The sequence below is a fragment of the Artibeus jamaicensis genome, unplaced genomic scaffold (assembly GCF_021234435.1).
Source record: "Artibeus jamaicensis isolate MK-2021 breed Jamaican fruit bat unplaced genomic scaffold, CSHL_Jam_final contig_1016, whole genome shotgun sequence".
Classification (NCBI taxonomy): domain Eukaryota; kingdom Metazoa; phylum Chordata; class Mammalia; order Chiroptera; family Phyllostomidae; genus Artibeus; species Artibeus jamaicensis.
In genome coordinates, this window is record NW_026521195.1 from 3,084,622 (window position 1) to 3,103,824 (window position 19,203).

General features: G+C 45.1%; 1 protein-coding gene across 2 annotated transcripts in view; it reads right to left on the minus strand.

The window, feature by feature from the left end:
• The window catches only part of ZNF277 (zinc finger protein 277), a 76,473-nt gene that overhangs the window by 24,801 nt on the left and 32,469 nt on the right, over positions 1–19,203 (minus strand). The window contains exons 2-4 of one of the 2 annotated variants that reach the window (XM_037156032.2): positions 12,600–12,801; positions 4,033–4,121; positions 3,663–3,745 (exon numbers count right to left, since the gene is read on the minus strand). In XM_037156032.2, the coding sequence (XP_037011927.2) occupies positions 3,663–3,745; positions 4,033–4,121; positions 12,600–12,801 (374 nt within the window). The remainder of the gene's footprint in view (positions 1–3,662; positions 3,746–4,032; positions 4,122–12,599; positions 12,802–19,203) is intronic. The other variant, XM_037156033.2, reaches the window with a different exon arrangement.

The following is a 19,203-nucleotide window of genomic DNA, read 5'->3' on the forward strand; positions in this document are numbered from 1 at the left end:
AAAACAAAGAAACTTGGTTCCTCTCCAGAGGATCAAGCTGCAACATCAGTTAAAATTTTCATAAAGTATTTATAGTTGTCATAAATGACCTCTCAAGCTGACATTTATAATAGGGAGAACAAATAAAAAAACCTTCATGCAGCTAAGTGGATATTTCCCTTTCTCTCAATTTAATTAAAAGTTACATTTTGCTTCTGAGAAGTTATGACTGTCACATGTCTTCTGCAGACAAAAGGAAATGGAGGACTGGTTAACGCTTCCTTGAAAAGTGTGACCCAGTGATTGAAGGCTGCCTCCTATCTCTTTTTCAAATCAGGGAGATCTGATTATAAGACTTTATAGAAATACCAAGCCAACACTTCAGGATTAAATTTAAGTTAATACTTTATGAACAAGGCCAAGAGAAGATACAAACATGAATGTCCAAGTTCAACACTCACGAGGCATCTAATCCAATAAGGAAGACAGACTTTTAAACAACCAACGTGAACTGAAAAGCCACATAAAAGCAGGCTTGGAAGAGGGCTATTGATTTGGACGGGTGGCAGAGTTTCAGGCAGACATGACATGTGCACAGTGGGCTGGCGGAGCAGAGCGCTGGGCGAGGCCAACCCACCTGAGCTGCAGCAATGCTCTCCCCGTCCAGCAGGCCCTGCTAGGGACAGGGACGTGGGCTGCGTGACGGACTTGCGGAACAAATGACGAACTGCACACTGGGTAATGCAAAGAAAGATCGAGGGGAGGCCCTGGAAGAGCAGCAGTTCAAGCCCAGGAAAGCTCAAGACTACGCCGATGACAAGGACCACGGCAGGCTTTGGAAGAGACTACAGTGTTCCGGATGTATTTTAACATGAAGACTCGTGAGCTGATCGATTGATTGGAGGGCACATGTGTAGACAAGCTAAGCGGAGGCGCTAGGATTGCGCAGAAGGGAGTGGGCACAGGGCTCAGAAGAGGAACCCACAGGACTGGACGAATGACTTGGGCAGGCGGGTGAGGAAAGGCATGAGTTCAAAATGCCTCTAGAAATGTCTACATGGAGTGACTAGGAGCATGGGAAGCACAAGAAAAGAGGCAAATTGCAAGTTTGGGTAGAAAAAAACTGAGTTTGGCTTTAGGCAAATTAAATTTGCGGTGTTGATTGAAAATCCATATGGAAAAGATTAATATAAGGGAAGTTAGCACTGGGGTTGAGGTGAGCCAGGGTGAACTCAACCTGACCACCTACTGTGTGGCAGCAGCACAGTGGTGGCAGTTACAGGGTGACATCCTGGGTGGGGGATGAGACCCTGAGAAACTCACAAATACCTATGTAGGTGAAAAGCACCACTGGAGAGGATTAAGGTGGGATGATGAGACCGAAGGAACGCTTTCAAAGAAGGAAGCCAAAGGGAGGAAAGTGTAAAAGCTAGTCAAACCTTTAAAGCATTTATTAAAAGCTATTAACACACTTTAAGGACACACAGCATGCTAGGTCTCAAACTTCTCCACACGATCATCTAGCTAAACAGGAAGTCAATGCCTAGGAATGAACTGGCCGTAGTTTTGTCACATTTTGTTTCTTTAAGCCGCCACACTACTCACATTCATCAGACCTACCGATCGGTCGGACTATGAAGTTGGGAAAAGGGTGATGTTGTCATTTACAACAAGAAGCATATACTTGGCCTTTGTCTGGGTTCCTGGCATGACAGCTCCTAAAATCCTCGGTATGCCCTGCATATTGAGAGCCATACAGATGCCCTTGCTATGTCACTGAAGTGACTTTTGGGGAGGTTACAGGCTGGTTGCCTGGGGTGTCAGCCATGATTAGAGGGTTGGAACTGCCTACCCTGATCCCCACCTCCTTGGAGGGGAGACGGGGTGGAGACTGAGTTCAATCACCAACGGCCACCAACTGAGTCCATCATGCCCTAGCCTCCATACAGACCCAGCAGGATGGGGTTTGGAGAGCTTCTTCGTGGATGGACCAGGATGTGTCCACGTGCTGTCTCTCGGGCCTCAGGCTCTGCAGGGACAGAGAGTCCTCTGTTGGGCCTTCACCCCATGTATCTCTTCATCTGGCCATTGTCCATTCATATTCTTTAATATCTTTGTAATATGCACATAAAACTACTTAGTAACTGGGATTCCTGAGTTCTGTGAGCCGCTCTAGCAAATTAATCAAACCCATGGAGGAGTCATGGGAACCTCTGATTTATAGCCAGTTGGTCAGAAGTAGAGGTGACAACCTGGACTTGGGTTTGGCACCTGGAGTGGGGGCGGAGCCCTCACCTTGTGGGACCTGCTGCTTTCTCTGGGTAGACAGCATCAGAAGGCAGATGAACTGTGGGACATCTACTTGGTGTTGGGGAATTGCTTGATGAAGTGGGGGAGAACCCACGGAATCTTCCAAGGTCATCTAAATTTTATGGAGGTAGCTATTTCTAGGGACTTGGGTCTATCTGTAGGCATACTATGAAGAGTCTGGGTACAGAGTAACAGCAGTGGCTGGAGCCGGGGTGTGAGTTCTTAAAGGAAACCCTTGTGGGTGCCAGGGTCATGACGGTCGTATCACTCCTGGTTAAGGCTGCTGTGAGCAAGAGTAAGAAAAAACTCATAGAAAGTAAGACTTATGAATAAGTCCAAGCAAACAAAATCCATAAAATGTCATAGTAAATTCATCCCTGTTTTGCAGATTTTTAAGGCATCGCAATAGAAAAATAAGAGGAACTCAGGGAGCCCTGTTACCTCATTGGCTTTGCTGCTACAGAAAAAGCGTATTGTTTTCTTACACATAAATCAACATCCTACAGTATCAGCCTTCTTAGAGGAGAAATAATCATCTGGGAGGTTTACAATATATAATGTGCCTCAGGGACTTTCACAGATCACATGACTCTGGTAGATTGGATTTATTTTCCTCCTCGATCTCCTGAGGATTCTGCAGAAACAGTGAAACCACAGCGCTCTCTCATAATATGTTATCTAGTCAAGTCCAAAGACACTAGGAACACTCATAAATAACCCCTAAAGGAAGAGCAAGTCCATTTCAATCAATTTAATAATTGAGATTAACCACAAATAGTAAAGAAAAACCACACTTTAAAACAAAATTAATAACTTCAGAAATTAATGTCTGTTCATGTCATGAAAATGAAATTTCAGCACTTGTGATGCTGCTACCTTTTTAAAAGATGACAGATGCTGAGATTTTAAAATCAGCGTACTTAGGGCGCAGGCTGCAGAGGAGGGAGGCTACTGCGTTAACCAAGCCTCCTGCTTAATGCACACAGGGGACAAAACCCGAGCTGGTGCAGAGCACATTCCAGTGAAGAGGAGAAAAAAACCTTCATCAGTTCAACTCCATTTTAGCCCAGGGCGTCTGCCATGTATCAGGCAGCTAAAATTACATGTAAATGTGTAAGCTTTGTTGTTATTTTAGAGAGAATCCAGGTAGCAAAACAAAGCCCAAAATCCTTTCTGCATTTTTAACATGAAGTGCTTTAATCTTCAGTCAAGTGTATACTTTTTTTCTCTTTTAGGATTTTGATGTATTGTCTCCTCTTTTGTGCATGTTTGAAAGTTTCCAAAATAAAAAGCAAAAACAGCAACAAAAAAGAAGAGTAATGATTTCTGTATATATTTCCAACATACTGTTCATACTTTAAAACAACTCTTACCAGTTTCTGCTTCTGAAGCTCTTCCCTAAGTACTCTGTCTTCTGGTAAAACGTCACACAGCAAAAAGTAATTGTCCTGCTCTTCTGTTGAGAGATTAGAAAAATAAATGAGAAACAAATTACCATTGTTTTCCAGGACTTATTTCTTAAAAAAAAAAAAGATCTATTTCTCTCTCTGTCTGTCTTTCTATTTATTAAGATCTCTTTTCCGGAATATAGGTCTCCTTTTGCTTTATTGAAGTTAGATGATATAAACAGCGCAATTTAATTTTAGCTGTCATGGAAGTGAGAGAATTCTAATTTAGGAAAGTGAGATTATTGCTTTGAATGTTGGGGTTGTAGGCAAGATGGTAGCCAAGATGTCTACTTACCAAGCGGGGCTGTGGAATTGATTCTTATCACACTACAAAAATCCGTGATGGGCTGCTCGCTGAACCTTTTCCGCCAGTATAAAATGTACCTGGGAACAAAGAAAGATGATGACGGACTCAATACAGTACTTCCTTTAGAATAATATATTTTATAATAGCATTTAATTATCCCAAAGTAACAAATCAAATGCTGATAAAACACTGCTAGAAAATTTATAAATAGAAAGGCAGAAGAGCATTGCAGAAATATGATTTATTTATTTTGGTTTTCTTTCTTTTATTTTTATTTAGTTATTTTTCAAGTACAGTTTTCTATTTATTTCTCCCATCCCAGCCCACCCCCCCCCATGTACCCCACCTCCCTCCCATTTCCCCCCCCCTTAGTTCTCGTCCCTGTGCCCTTCATACTTGTTCCTCCAAATCCGTCCCCCTTTTTTCCCTTAACTTCCCTTCCTTCTCCCCTCTGGTCACTGACTCCCTGTTCTCTATTTCAGTGTCTTTGTTTTTATTTTGCTTGCTTGTCTGTTTTGTTGTTTAGCTTCCTGTTAAAGGTGAGATCATATGGTATTTGTCTTTCAACCCCTGGCTTATTTCACTCAGCATAATGCTTTCCAGTTCCATCCATGTTGTTGCAAAGGGTAGTAGTTCCTTCTTTCTCTCTGCTGCACAGAATTCCATTGTGTATATGTATCACAATTTTTTGACTCATTCATTTACTGATGGGCACCTAGGTTGCTTCCAGCTCTTGGCTATTGTAAATTGTGCTGCTATGAACATTGTGGTACATAGGTTCTTTGAAATTGATGTTTTGGAGTTCTTAGGATATAATCCTAGCAGTGGAATTGCTGAATCAAAAGGCAGGTCAATTTTTATCGACCAGTTAGGTTTATTCCCAGATTTTTTTTTAAATTTTTTTTGCTATATCGAATGGGATTTTTTCCTTGATTTCTGCTTCTGCTGATTCATTGTTGGTAAACAAAAATGCCTCTGATTTCCGGATATTGACTTTGTAACCCGCTGTTTTGCCAAATTCATTAATTAGTTTGAGCAGTTTTTGGGTAGAGTCTATAGGATTTTCCAGGTACACTATCATGTCATCTGCAAACAGTGACAGTTTTGTTTCCTCCTTTCCTTTTATTTCCTTTTCTTGCCTGATTGCTGTGGCTAAAACTTCCAATACTATATTGAATAGAAGTGGTGAAAGTGGACATCCTTGTCTTGTCCCTGATCTTAGTGGAAAAGCTTTTAGTTTTTGCCCATTGAGTATGATATTGGCTGTAGGTCTCTCATATATGGCCTTTACTATATTGAGGAATGCTCCCTCTATTCCCACTTTGCTAAGTATTTTTATCATAAATGGGTGTTGTACCTTATAAAATATCTGGGAATAAACCTAACTAAGGAGGTAAAAGACCTGTATGCAGAAAACTACACAGCCCTGAAGAAAGAAATCAAGGAAGACACAAACAAATGGAAACATATACCTTGTTCATGAATTGGAAGAATTAACATCATCAAAATGTCCATACTACCCAAAGCAATTTACAGATTCAATCCAATACCTATTAAAGTACCAATGGCATATTTCACAGACATAAAACAAACACTTCAAAAATTTATACGGAACCATAAACGACCCCGAATTGCAGCTGCACTTTTGAGAAAGAAGAACAAAGTAGGAGGGATCACAATACCTGATATCAAACTGTATTACAAGGCCACTGTAACCAAAACAGCCTGATACTGGCATAAAAACAGGCACATAGACCAATGGAACAGAACAGAGAGCCCAGAAATCAACCCAACTCTCTACGGTCAATTAATATTTGACAAAGGGGACAGTAACATAAAATGGAATAAAGATAGCCTCTTCAACAAATGGTATTGGGAGAACTGGACAACTACGTGCAAAAAAATGAAACTTGAGCATCAACTTACACCATACACCAAAATAAATTCAAGGAGGATAAAAGACTTAAATATAAGCCGTGACACCATTAAAGTCCTAGAGGAGAATATTCGCAGGAAAATCTCAGATATTTCATGCAGCAACATTTTTACCGATATGTCCCCTCGAGCAAGGAATATAAAGGAAAGAATAAACAAATGGGATCTCATCAAAATAAAAAGTTTCTGCATGGCTAAAGAAAACAGTATTAAATTAGCAAGACAACCAACTGTATGGGAAAACATATTTGCCAATGATACCTCAGACAAAGGTTTAATCTCCAAAATATACAAAGAACTTACACGACTCCACTCTAAGAAGACAACCAAGCAAATTAAAAAATGGGAAAAGGACTTGAACAGACACTTCTCCAAGGAGGACATACAGAACATCCAGAGACACATGAAGAGATGCTCAATATCGTTAGCTATCAGAGAGATGCAAATTAAAACCACAATGAGATACCACTTTATACCAGTCAGGATGGCTATCATAAGCAAAGCAACAAACAAATGTTGGAGAGAGTGTGGGGAAAAGGGGACCTTAGTTCACTGTTGATGGGATTGCAGACTGGTACAACCATTATGGAAAACAATATGGAATTTTCTCAGAAAAATATGAAGTATTTAATAAAATGAAATCATCCTGTAAAGGCATGGAAATGATTAAACTTTACCACCACCAAATTCAGGAAAGACATTTGGGAAAATTAAAATGAATTATTTTACGTGATAATGAAATTTTTCTGAAATCACATCTAAGTTTATATAAATTTAAAATGTATACATTTTTCAATAAAATGAAAGGTGGTTATCTTATACATTAAAATAACAGAGGTCATAATAATAATGCAATGAAGTCAATGCCTTTCTAAATTCGATTTCTAGATAAGAAGAGAAAAAAGTTGCCAAAGAATTCCATATGTCTGATGTGAAGCAAACTTAGCCTTTGGAAAAGCAAGTTTTACTTATATGCATAACACCCAGACCTGCGTATCTGGTGAATGCGGGAGAGATGACAGGATTCGATAAGCTGTCCATCTCTCCATTTATCCAAGATTTACACTGGCAATTCGAGTTTTTATTTACCAAGCGGTACCTGGAGAATTCGGCCTGCTTCACGGGGAGAAAGAATGGAAAGGCTGACTGTACAGCTGACGGTGTCAGCTGATGGTAGTGGTGCCAACTGCACACCAACAGGAACCCCCAATCTGGGATGCGGCGGAGGCAGAGGCGTTATTCAGTGCAAATAGCTCAATGGTGGAATAGCACAGCTGTGAGGTGGCCCAGTGAGGAGGCCTTGGCGTCAGGGCGGTGGCGTTACAGCTCCCTTCCAACCTGGCGAGACTGCCTGTCTCTGGTGTTGCAGCTCCACGGTGTTCTATAGTAAGTGCTATAGAAAAACATTAAGTACCACGAGAGAGGTCTGACAGAGAGAACCGCGACAGGAGCTGATATAAAATACCAATGGATGACAACATGGAGTGCAGAGAAGGTAAGGGAATGAGGGAAAGAGTAACGCGCACGTGGAGCCCCCTGGTTAAATTCCTTCTCCTGTCCGACCGCACCCTGACCTGCACAGGTAAGTGGGGGAGGCCTCGTCCCTTACAGAGCAGGCAGAGGCTGCACCTCACAGGTCTGCAGGGAGCTAGCTGCAGCGCCCACTTGGCCTTGAAGCACAGCCCTCACAAATGCCGTGCGTGGCCCCAGCTTCCTCTTGGGTGCAGCAGAGGCTGAAGGCCAGCGCGTCACCGACCAGTTGAAGTACACAAAAAAGAGGGAAGGTGCCTACGAAGGGCCACAGCGCTGTTCCCTAGGCCACTCTGGGCCAGCACGCTCCTCCCTTCCATTCCCCACCCCCAACAGGAAGAGAGAGAGAAGGGAGAGAAGGGAGAGAAGGCGAGAGAAGCCTTCAGAGACTGAAACAGATTCCAGCCGCTGTTCTCATCCTCTGTGCAGGCTTCCCATTGCAGGGCGGTGACAGGGGTGAAGGAACGAAGGACACCCTCGGTGAGCGATGCCAGGAGGGGGAGATGGATTACTCTTCCGGACTGAGACACACGGGTATCTGTTGTCAGGAGTCCTCGGATCTGTACGGCAGAATCAGGTACCGTGGCAGTGGACTTAAACACAGGAGGGCCTGTCCTGAGTGCGGGTCTGCTGAGGGCCATCTGGGTGACACGGCCACACAAAACGTAGGACAGCGGTCAGCCCCTTATAGTGTTAGTGCCACTGTGGTCTGCAGGGTGTTCAAAGGCTGTAATGAGTCCTTGACCTGCAGGCTGCCTACCTCTGACCGACGTTCACCGGCTTAGTGACACGTGTGAGAAACTACACAAACAAGAGCCAGGTTAGAGCCGGTACACGAGACCAGACTTCTCCTTTGAATCGGCTTTGAGTTATTTCGTAATGAAGAGTCAATGCAACGAGAGGCTCTTGTGTGCGCAGATCTCGGGCTAGAGAAAGTCCTGCTTCTCCAGTTCAGGCTCTGCTCGGCCCTCAGAACCAGTGTTTCAACTGCTGGCTCCACCGCCCTGCCGGCCGCAGTGGACAGGGAAGCAGGGACTCTGCACTGTGAGTTATGAACCTGAATTTGCAGTTTTTAAGTCTTTCTGAAACTTAGTTTATTCATTTACAAGATAAATTATTGATAATTAAATAAGATAACAACATAGTAGTGTCCAACATCCTGGGTTAGTGATAGTTTTTATTAAAAGAAAAGGGAACATTGACTATAGTAAAGAAAAAGCTTATTCTAGAAAATACTGGCAACTAAAACAATGATAACGTTTCATCGCACATTTAATGAGCAAGTTAAAACAGTGGGAGTAATAGTAGCAGAGGGCAGACATGGGCAACTGAGGTGGCGGAAGAGCAGAGTAAAGATGATGGTGATGATAAGGATGACAGTTACTGGCAGTCCTGATTGAGGGCTCTCCTGCCCTCAGTTGCACAGTGGGAATGTCAGAGCTGGGATCTGAACTTGGCCTCTCCAGCTTCAAATGCAGACCCAAGCCACTGATATCACAGTACCTGCATGGCCATGGGAGGACCAACCTATACCAGGACTACAGCAAAGACGAGAGCCCCCAGACTTAGAGTTCCAATGGATACGTGTTTTTTTTTCTCTTAAAGACCAAGGAGAATGCATTTCACAAGACAAAACAGAAAGGAAGATCTGAAGGAAGAAGGCATTTTTTTCCTTTTCTAAACAGCATGCGGCCTAATAGGAGCTCTTGGTCTGACTGCCCCCGACCTCCTGCTTCTACAGTGAAGGGTGATGCAAGCTGTCTGGGGCTGTGGATTTGGAACTTGTCTAGGCAAGAGATGGCAAGAAGTGAGAGCCCTACAGAGGGAATGGTGTCCTGATCCCAACGGTCCACGGGGCTTAGTCTCCAAGGACTCCAAGCTCCCAGGGTGCTGAACAGACAGCGCCCATCACACGCTCACTCCACGTCCAAGTTTACTTCTGGGTGGCAGGCACCGGGAAGCGATTGCTAGCATCGCTGACATGAAATGCTGGGGAGATGCTGTCTGCCAGAACGCGCCTGCCTCCTCAGGGGGTTTGGGAGGACCTCCTGTGGGAGGAAGGGAGAGGAGGACACTGAAGTCTGGCAGCCTTCCCACTGGCTCAGCCGTCTTGCTGCTCCAGGAGCAGGGAGCCACGGGTTCTGGGCGTGGCAGCTTACAGGTCCTGCACAGCGCTGTCATTTGAATGTTTCTGTCCTGGCCAAAGGTTGGGTGACAACAACATCAGGGGGAAAAATCACGTTGCAAAGCAAACTATAACCATCAATTCCCACACAACCGAAATGTATGAAACACTGTAGTTACTACACAACTAGATCTGCACTGCAATGTGCATTTGACCTAAGTCTAAATATAACATGCATCCTAGTTAAACACCTATCAGTACTTTTTAAGTTTGTAATTCGAATGAAAAGGTGTCCATATATGCATTTCCCTGTGGCTGGTAGAAGCATTCAGATAAATCGGATTCAACTGAAGGGCGGCATAACGGTGTTAAGAGCTTCAACACATGCTTCCTGTGGCGTGTTCCCCACCCACCGAAACACACTTCTTCACATTACGGGATCATGCAGTACATCCCTTCTGCATTTCTTTCTACGTATCCAGCTTCTTTAAAATTGCAGTCGCAGCCACTCAATATATAAAGGCAGGCAAGAGATACTGTCGTATGAACTTTTTATTTGGATGAGTTATGAAAGCATTTCATACTTTATTAAAAAGCTATAAAAGTAATTACTAGGTCATCTGCAAATACTTTTTATGTTATGGAAGAACCTCAATCATGTTTCACAAAACTATCTTACAAAAAATTTTTTTGTAATAATATCCTGCCTGCCCAGCCCCCCACCAGTGCGTTCACTGACAGGGGCGTGGGGATTTGAGATATGTCATTAATTAAGTGGCACCGAGCAAAAGGAAGTTAATACAGAAGAGCCAAGAATCAAGGGGTTAATGTTTATCTGCTGAGAAAATGTTATCTACTTAGTAAAGCTAGCAAACAGCTCAGTGTAAATAACTGTGTTAAATGGCTCAAAGGAAGGAATTTTTATTTTTGTTTTGTTTTATTCCCTTTACCTGAGTACTGTTATTTTGTTCCAATAAATGAAATGTCCAATATATTGAACATGAATGCTTACAGCTTATTAGTTATAAAGCACATGGTAAGTCCACCTCTTATCTATTATTTATCATTTATCATTTTTATTACTTACTCTGCTCTGAAGCAACAACTGCTGAGAAGCTGTGTGTACAAGTTTGTATACATACAAACTACATGTATGTGCATATATATGAATTATTCAACTTGTAAAGAAGTTCTGAGTAAATTAACTTGTGCTGATGGAACCCTTCACTCTTCCCTCGACCCCCACCTCCCCTGTTAACTGCTGTTCCAAGGTCAGGAAATGGCAGGTAGCAGTGAAAAACTCTGAAATAACTCCGACCACGCAGTGCATGCGTGTGTTGTTTTGGAGACACAGTCTAGGTTTCCCTGAACAGCGGGAGGGTGTTACCTGGAGGAGACTAGATACATTAAAAGGTATTTAAAAGGAACAGAGTTTATTCACGGAGTCCTGCTCGATTTGAATTAATCACACATCTACTTCCTGAGAGTAAAAACATTACTTAGGGGGACAGCTGACAAGGAGAATTTAGGTTTCCAAATTTAAAGTACCTGTTAACTGCACCTTATTTATAGAACACATCAGAAATGTGTCTTTCTTTTTGATTCAAGTGCCCACTTTCTTACACAGCTGCCTTTCCGGGGTGATGGACCCCCACACTTCATACTGCCTCTGAAGCCCCGAGCCCTGGTAAATATGGAGTTTTCTGCCCCCTGAGGAATGAGACCGACACAGTAACACGGTGGGTGCTGTCCACACCCTCCTCTTTGAGACGGTCAACAGTCTCTGAGGGCTGGCGTCACCCCATTTTACAGATGCGGGGACCTGCTCGCAGCGCTCGGGAGCGTGCTGGAGTCACAGGTCTGCTCGGACCTCAGCCTGCCCGAGGCACACAGCCTGTGGCTCTGGGAGGCCTGCTGCGGGGAAGCAGGGGCTTACTAGAAAAGGTGCGGTCTTGGGGACACTGAGTGTGGATGCGGGGCATGACAGTGTCTGGGCTACTCTGTTTTGTAGGGAAATAAGGACAGGACACCTCAAAATGGAACCTTGTCAGCTCTATCAATACGTGTGCTTTCAGTAACCATGTAAGCCAGTGAGCAGACCACAACTCTGTTTCTAAGGACAATGCTTGTCCAGTTCCAGCTCACACAGGCTCGCACGCAGCACCCACTGCAGCCACCGAGCAGCAGGTGCTCTCTGGGCCGGCCCTTCCCGGAACTGCGGGCCGGGGACAGAGAAACACCGGCCCTCGCTACCCGTGTGTGCGAGTGGCTTGCTGTGAGTCGGGGCTGGCAGCTGCAGTCGGGCGCACTCTGGGCCCCGGGGGTACAGGCCAGGTTCCCACGACACACGCGCCCGGTGTCGGTGAATCCCGAACCAGTCCCCTCCGCCTGCTCGCCTTCCATCGGCTTGCACTCTCAGGCCTCCTGGTCTGTTGGGTGGCCTGGTTTCTTCTCTGGTTTCCAACTGCCTCACATCACTTAAGTGGGAGATCTTTGGAAAACACCCTTCTGCATTGAAAGGTGCCTAGGCTCCGGGTTGCCAAACCCTTGGTGGCCTTTTACCATGTCTACTCTGGACTTTTCTGGAAAGACTTGCTCAGCTAGAGAATGTCTATGGCCTCACACACACACACACACACACACACACACACACGTATGTAAAAATCAGTCTGATAGAGATCAACAATGTCAACAGTCTTGGGACTGTGGCAGAGGGAATATTACCCACTCTTTGGAGAGCTGGTCTGTTTCCAGAATTTGTAGGACTGGCAATAGCATGTGACATTCTCAAACACGACTTACACACTCAAGAAGAAAGAGGAGTGCAAAGATTTTTTTTTGAAGTCTAGGGAGAAACTTAGAAAACAACTCTCATAATTGTAGAGGAATAATGTTATGTATACGTCTTGCCTTTCCTCCCAGGAATGATACACTTAATTCCTTTATTAACAAAAACAGTCTTTACCTTGGGAAGTCGGCAACCAATTTGACATCCGCTATGACCATCTTATGCTCAATAACCATGTGCTTCAGAAGCTGGTCTTGCTCCGCTGCAGGAAAGTGCTCCTCGCAGAAAGCACAAGGCACAGACGGAGGCTCCCCTAGCGTGGGGGAGCCACCTGGGTGCTCCGGCAGGGACAGTGGCTCCAGGATGCAATCCTTCCTGTCTGGGAGGGACAAGAAGGAGAAGACAGAAAAGCTGAAGCCAACTCTGTACGAGGATATTCTTTCAACCCCTGCATTAAAAGGACCCTAGAGACATCACATATCTTCAAAAACAATGCACAGTGCCAGGCAGCAGGATACAGTAGGACCATTTGAAACAGCTACTGCGACCCAGAGGCCAGGAGTTGGCAAACCAGCTCACACTCCCTATTTTCAGGTGTGAGGGAGGAATTGCTGCGAGTGTTGGGCGGCTGTTTGAACCTTCGTGGACTCTGGCCAGCGGCAACAACTTGGGAGACACCCAGAGGGGGGCCCCAGCACGCCGGGTTAAGGCTCTGAGGCCCCCCTGCGACCTCTGGCTGAGAGTCACCACTCAGTGAGAAGTAAAGGGCACGCGCTGAGGCCACGGCAGTCTTTCCAGCTGTCCCCTGTTGCACCTGCAAATCTTTCCTGTTTCTGATTACTTGTCATGTGTGAAGAAGAAGACAGCTTTCACATTAAGTTGACATGGCATTAGCTGGCTGGGTGGCCCAGTTGGCAATTTTCAATGTTGATTTATATCTACCATTTGCTTGTTGTGCAATTATGTATCATAATCCAGGTTCTTGTGAAGAGAGATGAATGCTCAATCACTAGACATACGAGGTCTGTCCAGAAGGTATCCAGTCATGAACAATGAAAAATAGAGACATCTATTGAAGACACAAGATACAAAAAACATTGTATACAGGACAGTGATGTCTCATTTCCCTTCGAAGTAGGCGCTTTGGGACCTCACACAGTTCTCTCAATCACCATCAGCTGCCCCGCTGTATTTCCCCAAAGCTTGTCAACAGTCTGAAATCTCTTCCCTTTCCAAGGCGATTTTAGTTTTGGGAAAAGAGAGAAGTCACAGGGCACCAAATCTGGGCTGTAAGGGAGCTGAGTCACCTGGGTGATTTGATGTTTCCCCCCCAAATTCTACACAAGATGTCATGCATGAGCACACATGTTGTCACGATGAAGCCACCAATTCCCCAAAGCTGAGACCTTCTGAATCATCTGAATAGTTTCTGTGGAGGAATGTTCGAGCTTAACACAAAATTTGATGCAGATTCCTTGCTCTGCTCGCTCAGTCATTTTGAATGTGACAACCACACAGCACACATGCTTACTCAGTGGCATCCTATCACCCTCACTGACCAGTACAGTGAAGTCGTCATTGTTCACGCATGCGCATTCCAGTCCACTCTCCTCGGCTGCCAGGTTACATCAATGTTGTGCAAACCATTCTCGTTATATTCACAATGGCTGGACTTTTCCCGGGCAGACCTCATACATGCTAAACCTTTTTTCTGTCTGTACTTTTCCTTTCCCTAACATCACTAACAGCATCTTTCAGCGCTGAAATGAGTGCAATACACAGCTCTGAATTCAGGGCCCTGAACTACAATCAGTTGTGCCAGGAGCCCTGTGCAGTCAGTCACCTGGGGGAGGCCAGTCAGCGGGTGCGGACTACTGAGGGGTTAGTCACCAGGCCACAGGGTGAGGCATGTGGCATGTGAGGAAGGGGAGAGAGCCTTCTTCAGAAACAACAGCTATTCTACAGGCAAACGTCTTTGTCTGTAGGTTCCTATGAAATCTACTGTTAAATCTGATTGCTTATTTTATCATATTGTGCCTTATTTCTGAAGGGCTGTGTAGCAGAACACCTCCCTGAACCAGACACTGACTCATGCGGATCACGGATGAGGAGCCAGATGAGCAACGCGCGTGAGAGGGCAGCGGCATTCACGCGCACACTCCCTGAAGTCCGCCGAGTGCGTGCCGGGTGCGGGCCTGTCCTGCTCGGCACTGTCCGCCCTGATCCAGGCCAGTGGGCTGCGGTGCTCACGTTGTCTGAAGGCACACATGAGTTCCACCAACACAGACGCAAAGAAGGTGCAGCGTTTGTGGGAACAGGGGTCCCCTGTTGGTGCTGGAGAGGGCAGGTGACACCCTCTGACACACTGCTCATGGTGATCTGTGACACGGAAGTATGCTGAAGCAAACTGCTTGCCTCATTCCACAAAATAACTTACTTCCAGAAGAGGTAAAAACAGGGTATGCATAACAACAGGGAGAATATTTAAAACGTACAAGTGCTTTGGCACTATTAATAAAATGGATATGTTATCAATTATTGATTAAAGTAGGCACTGAAATCAAGGAATTCTGGAATTCTATAGTTCTTTGGTTGTAGGTTAAATTCTGCAGGAACTTAAACACACACGTGAAAAAATAGGATGGAGGAAAAAAGACAAGCAATATACTCAGGAAATTCCGTAACAATATTTCACATTCGCTAGGACGACAGCGGCCAGTGCCACGTCCTCTTCCAACCACGTTGTCTGACAAGGTCCGGGCATGGAGGACTCGAGTTCAAGGAAATCGTCTCCCCGGAGGAGAATGTGGCATCCAAAATGGGTTATCAAGTGGCTGTTTTATTTTAATTATTTTACTCTTGCTACTGAATATAGACATTGAACTGTACTTACTTATTCCTGCGAAAATCACCCAAGAGGAGGGAACAGTTCAGGGGAAAACATTAGTATTCCCCACAAAACTGCCTGAAAGGATGGAAAAATCTCCACAGAGTCCCCTCTCCCTTATACAGCGGGGTATGACAGCCAGGGTAATATAATTGTTAACCATAAGGGAAAACATGTCAAGTTGTATAAATTACCCTGGTTTGAGCAACTTGAAGTGATCAGGACCACCATGGTGTACCAGAAATAAGAAAAACAAGTTAGATTTCTTAAATTAACAGTTAAGATCAGTTAATAAAGAACCAGGCTATTGTTACAAACACAGGTTGTGCTGCCAACAGTTGAGGAATTGGAAGAACAGATTAGAAAGACTTTCCCATGACTGTTCCTTACCCACAGGTACAAAGGGTCTTCCAAGAAGACAAGTAAAAACTATATAGACCCCTACCCACAGCCCAGGGATACGGTTGAGATGCATCTGCGAGGCAGAGGCAACTGTGGCAGGATTTCCTGTCTATCTTTCCTTACATGTTTGTTTGGGTGATCAAAAGGTGGTGGGATTGTTAGACACTTGTATTTCAGGTTCATTGATTTGCATAATTCCAGTGAAGTTGTACAAAATAATTTCTTGACCAGAGAACAAAGTCCCTGTATATCTAAAAGTTGTTGGAGTAACAGCCCCTCCTTTACCTTGAATAGGAATATATATCAATTAGACAGGCAAAGAAATAACAAAAGCTGGCTAGTTATTACAAACTAAACATGTAGAAACAGTCACTAAAGAGTCAGAGTTTATAGTACACAGAGAAACATTGTAGACAGAAAAGGATAGATAGCTCAGTTAGACATCACAAAGGCCTTATAATAAATTTCCTATTACCTCTACTCAATCTAGCGTATCCTTTTGCCCCATGACAAATTCTGAGAAACTTTAATATACAATAAGACATTCAAATTCTGTACATACAGCTATTTCTAATTGTCTGATTTATGGCTCTCCTGGTCAAAATAATATTTGTGTATTACAACTGAATCCATGGGAACTTTCGTATTTTTCCTGGTTACCTTTGTATTGATTTCTTTTTTTTGCTTGACTGATCATGCTATGCTGCAAATGTTAATCACTACCTAAAATGAAAATATAAAAACCTGCTTGTACTTGCAATAAACGGAACAGAGCTTCACTGTGCTTTGAGGCGTGTTGTCGTCTGTTACCCATCGCCAACGCCTCACTCACCTTTGGGAATCCCTTGGACCCTGCTGCGGCTGGTCCGCGGCAGGGCAGCTACGTCCTAATGTTCTGAGTGAAGGTGATGTTAATAAACCTGCCTTCTAGGGGTTAACGAGCAGTGTATTATCTAGCCTTTCCCTTACATTGGACTGAGATATCTGCAAATTAATTTTGCTCGCCTGAAGAAAACAATGTATTAACAGGCACCATTAATATAAGAACTCACACTACTAGGTTTTTGCTATTTGTAAGTTGTCAGCAAAATGCTTTAGGAGACTTTCTCACTTAATTCTTACTGCCTTATTTGGTGAGTACTAATATAACCCCCAACTTCTGGATGAGAGAACTGAGAATTAGAAGAGTTAAATAATTTTCCAAACTAACAGTGCTAGTAAGTGGCCCAAACACACTAAGTGGAGCTTGTTTGCACATGCTCCCTGATTTTGCACCCCCCCCCCCCCCCCATCCTGGGTCCTCTTGTGAGTCTGACTTGGTCCATCTCTCCTGGCCCAACAATAGCAGACATCTGGGTTGTAATGAACTACTCACACTGTAGCCACCACTAGGGGCATCTGTGAGCTGCTTGAGGTCAGGACCGAGTTGCATTTATTTCATCTCTGACATAGGGACATGAGAGAAAGAATGACAACCCAGAGGTGCTTATCACTGGAATTATACCTTTAACTCGGTTTCCAGGAAAGTCCTACTGCAGGGGTCACCAGAGGCTGGCTGTTGTTAGGAGAATTTCCTCTGCCCAGCACTGAGGATCCAACTGTAAGTCTGTCCAGATGGTTAGTGCTGTGGGCCTTGGTGTAACAGCCTCTCTGACCCCTGGAATTTGTGTAATGTACAAATTACAGGGTTCTAAGGAAACAGTAAGTATTATTGAGTGTAACAAAAGTTTGTTACATTTAATTAGGGATTTAATTTTTTTTTTGTTTTAACTTTTCGTGTTCTTCTTCAGTAACCAAAACCCAATGTTATTTGGAACAGAGAGTAAGTCATACCACTCCACAGAGATTGCGTCTGTGGGGTAGAGCTGAATCCTAAACATGTACTTTACTTCAGAGCAGTGGTTTCCAAATCTGTTGGAATTCCATCGTCTGGAGCCCTTTTTAGAAATCCTGATTTCCAGCCCTGACTGGAGGGGGAGGAGATGCAAGACTGACACGGAGCCCCTGGACTGTGAAGACTGCGGGCAATGAGATCATGTGGGGACTGTAGGACATCCTATGCAGGAGCCTGTGCATATCTTGAACTTGCAGAATGCCCACAAAAGAGGGGACAAGGATTTGTGACCAAGCTTACTTGATGGTCTACTCTGTCCGAAAGGGAGCCCCCGATACTCAGCATGAGGCCAGAAGATGTCACTCAGCAAGACTGGCCTAGCAGGCCGTGTGTTCCCAGCTGTGCCCAGGAGAATCATGCCTACTGCTTACTGCAGGTGAAAAGACTGTGGGTGAACACCTGTGCGGTGTTCGCTGCAGGGACCTGAAACTCAAACGGGCAGAGGAGGAAAATGCTATATCCAGCTTCCCCCAGCAAAGAGGCAAAGCATGGTGGAAATTCTGCTTTGGCTGCTGGTCTGCTCACACATTTGTTACATATTAACAACAAACTATCTGCACCAGTTCTCACTTGAACAGCCAATTCCATCCAAGTGAACTGTAGAGTACCATCCCAGGAGGGCCGACTGGTTGCAGAGTCTATGATTAGGAGCCATTTTACTGACTCCCGGTAGGGCTCCCAAAGCGTCCGGTTGCTACGTCAGGGCGGTGCTCCTCAAAGTTCAACATGCACAGAAACCCTGAGACTTGGTCAAAAGGCAGATGCTAACACAGAGGAGTGGTGCCCAGGGAACCGCACCGTCTCCAGCTGCGCCGGGATTGGCTCGCACCCTGTGCTGAGGCCCAGTGGTTGGTGCTGCTTCCAAGTCCATGACCAGAGGCCGCAAAAACGGTAAGATGGCCTCATTCCTGTGAGACAGGGAACTTGAGAGAGGTGGGCTGAAGGCTGCTGGACTCCATGTGGGCTGGCCAGAAACCGACTAGGACCCGCACCCAACTTGGCCCTCTGTCCTCCCTGCTCTCTGCCGCAGGGGCCAGACCCTCCTCGTGTGCCTTCCTTGAGTGTCTCCCCAACAAATCTCTTACACAACAAACCCCTTCTTGGCAGCCAGGAGCTAACCCAGTCGGTCTAGGAGGCAGCGAGGCCTGCCACACTGCACGCTGAGTTGAGTCTGCAGCTCAAGTGACCAGCCTGTGCGCAGCCATGCTTGGGGAGAAAGGGTCTAGGGGACAGACCGACCATGAATTCATGTCATTTCCATGGGCTAACACAGGCAACCCTATACTCGCAAGGAGTCACTGTGGCCAAGTGGACTCCAGGCTGCTGGTGTTGAGGGAACAGCACCAAGGTCTGAGGTTTCTGAGCCCCGTAAGTCAAACAGAGAAGGAAAGCCCAAGAACACAGAGAATGGGTGAGGGGCTTTCCCCAGGCACCCTGGGGACTGCAGAATTCCGCCCCCCATCACTGCCCCTTCAAGAAGCGCCTGCGGCCGGCTCTGCACAGTGTCACCGCTGAAACGCTGAAAAACAAAACAAAACAAAAAGCCAGCACCCCAGCAGTGATCGGTGCCTTCCTCCACCTGGGCTACATTGGTTTAT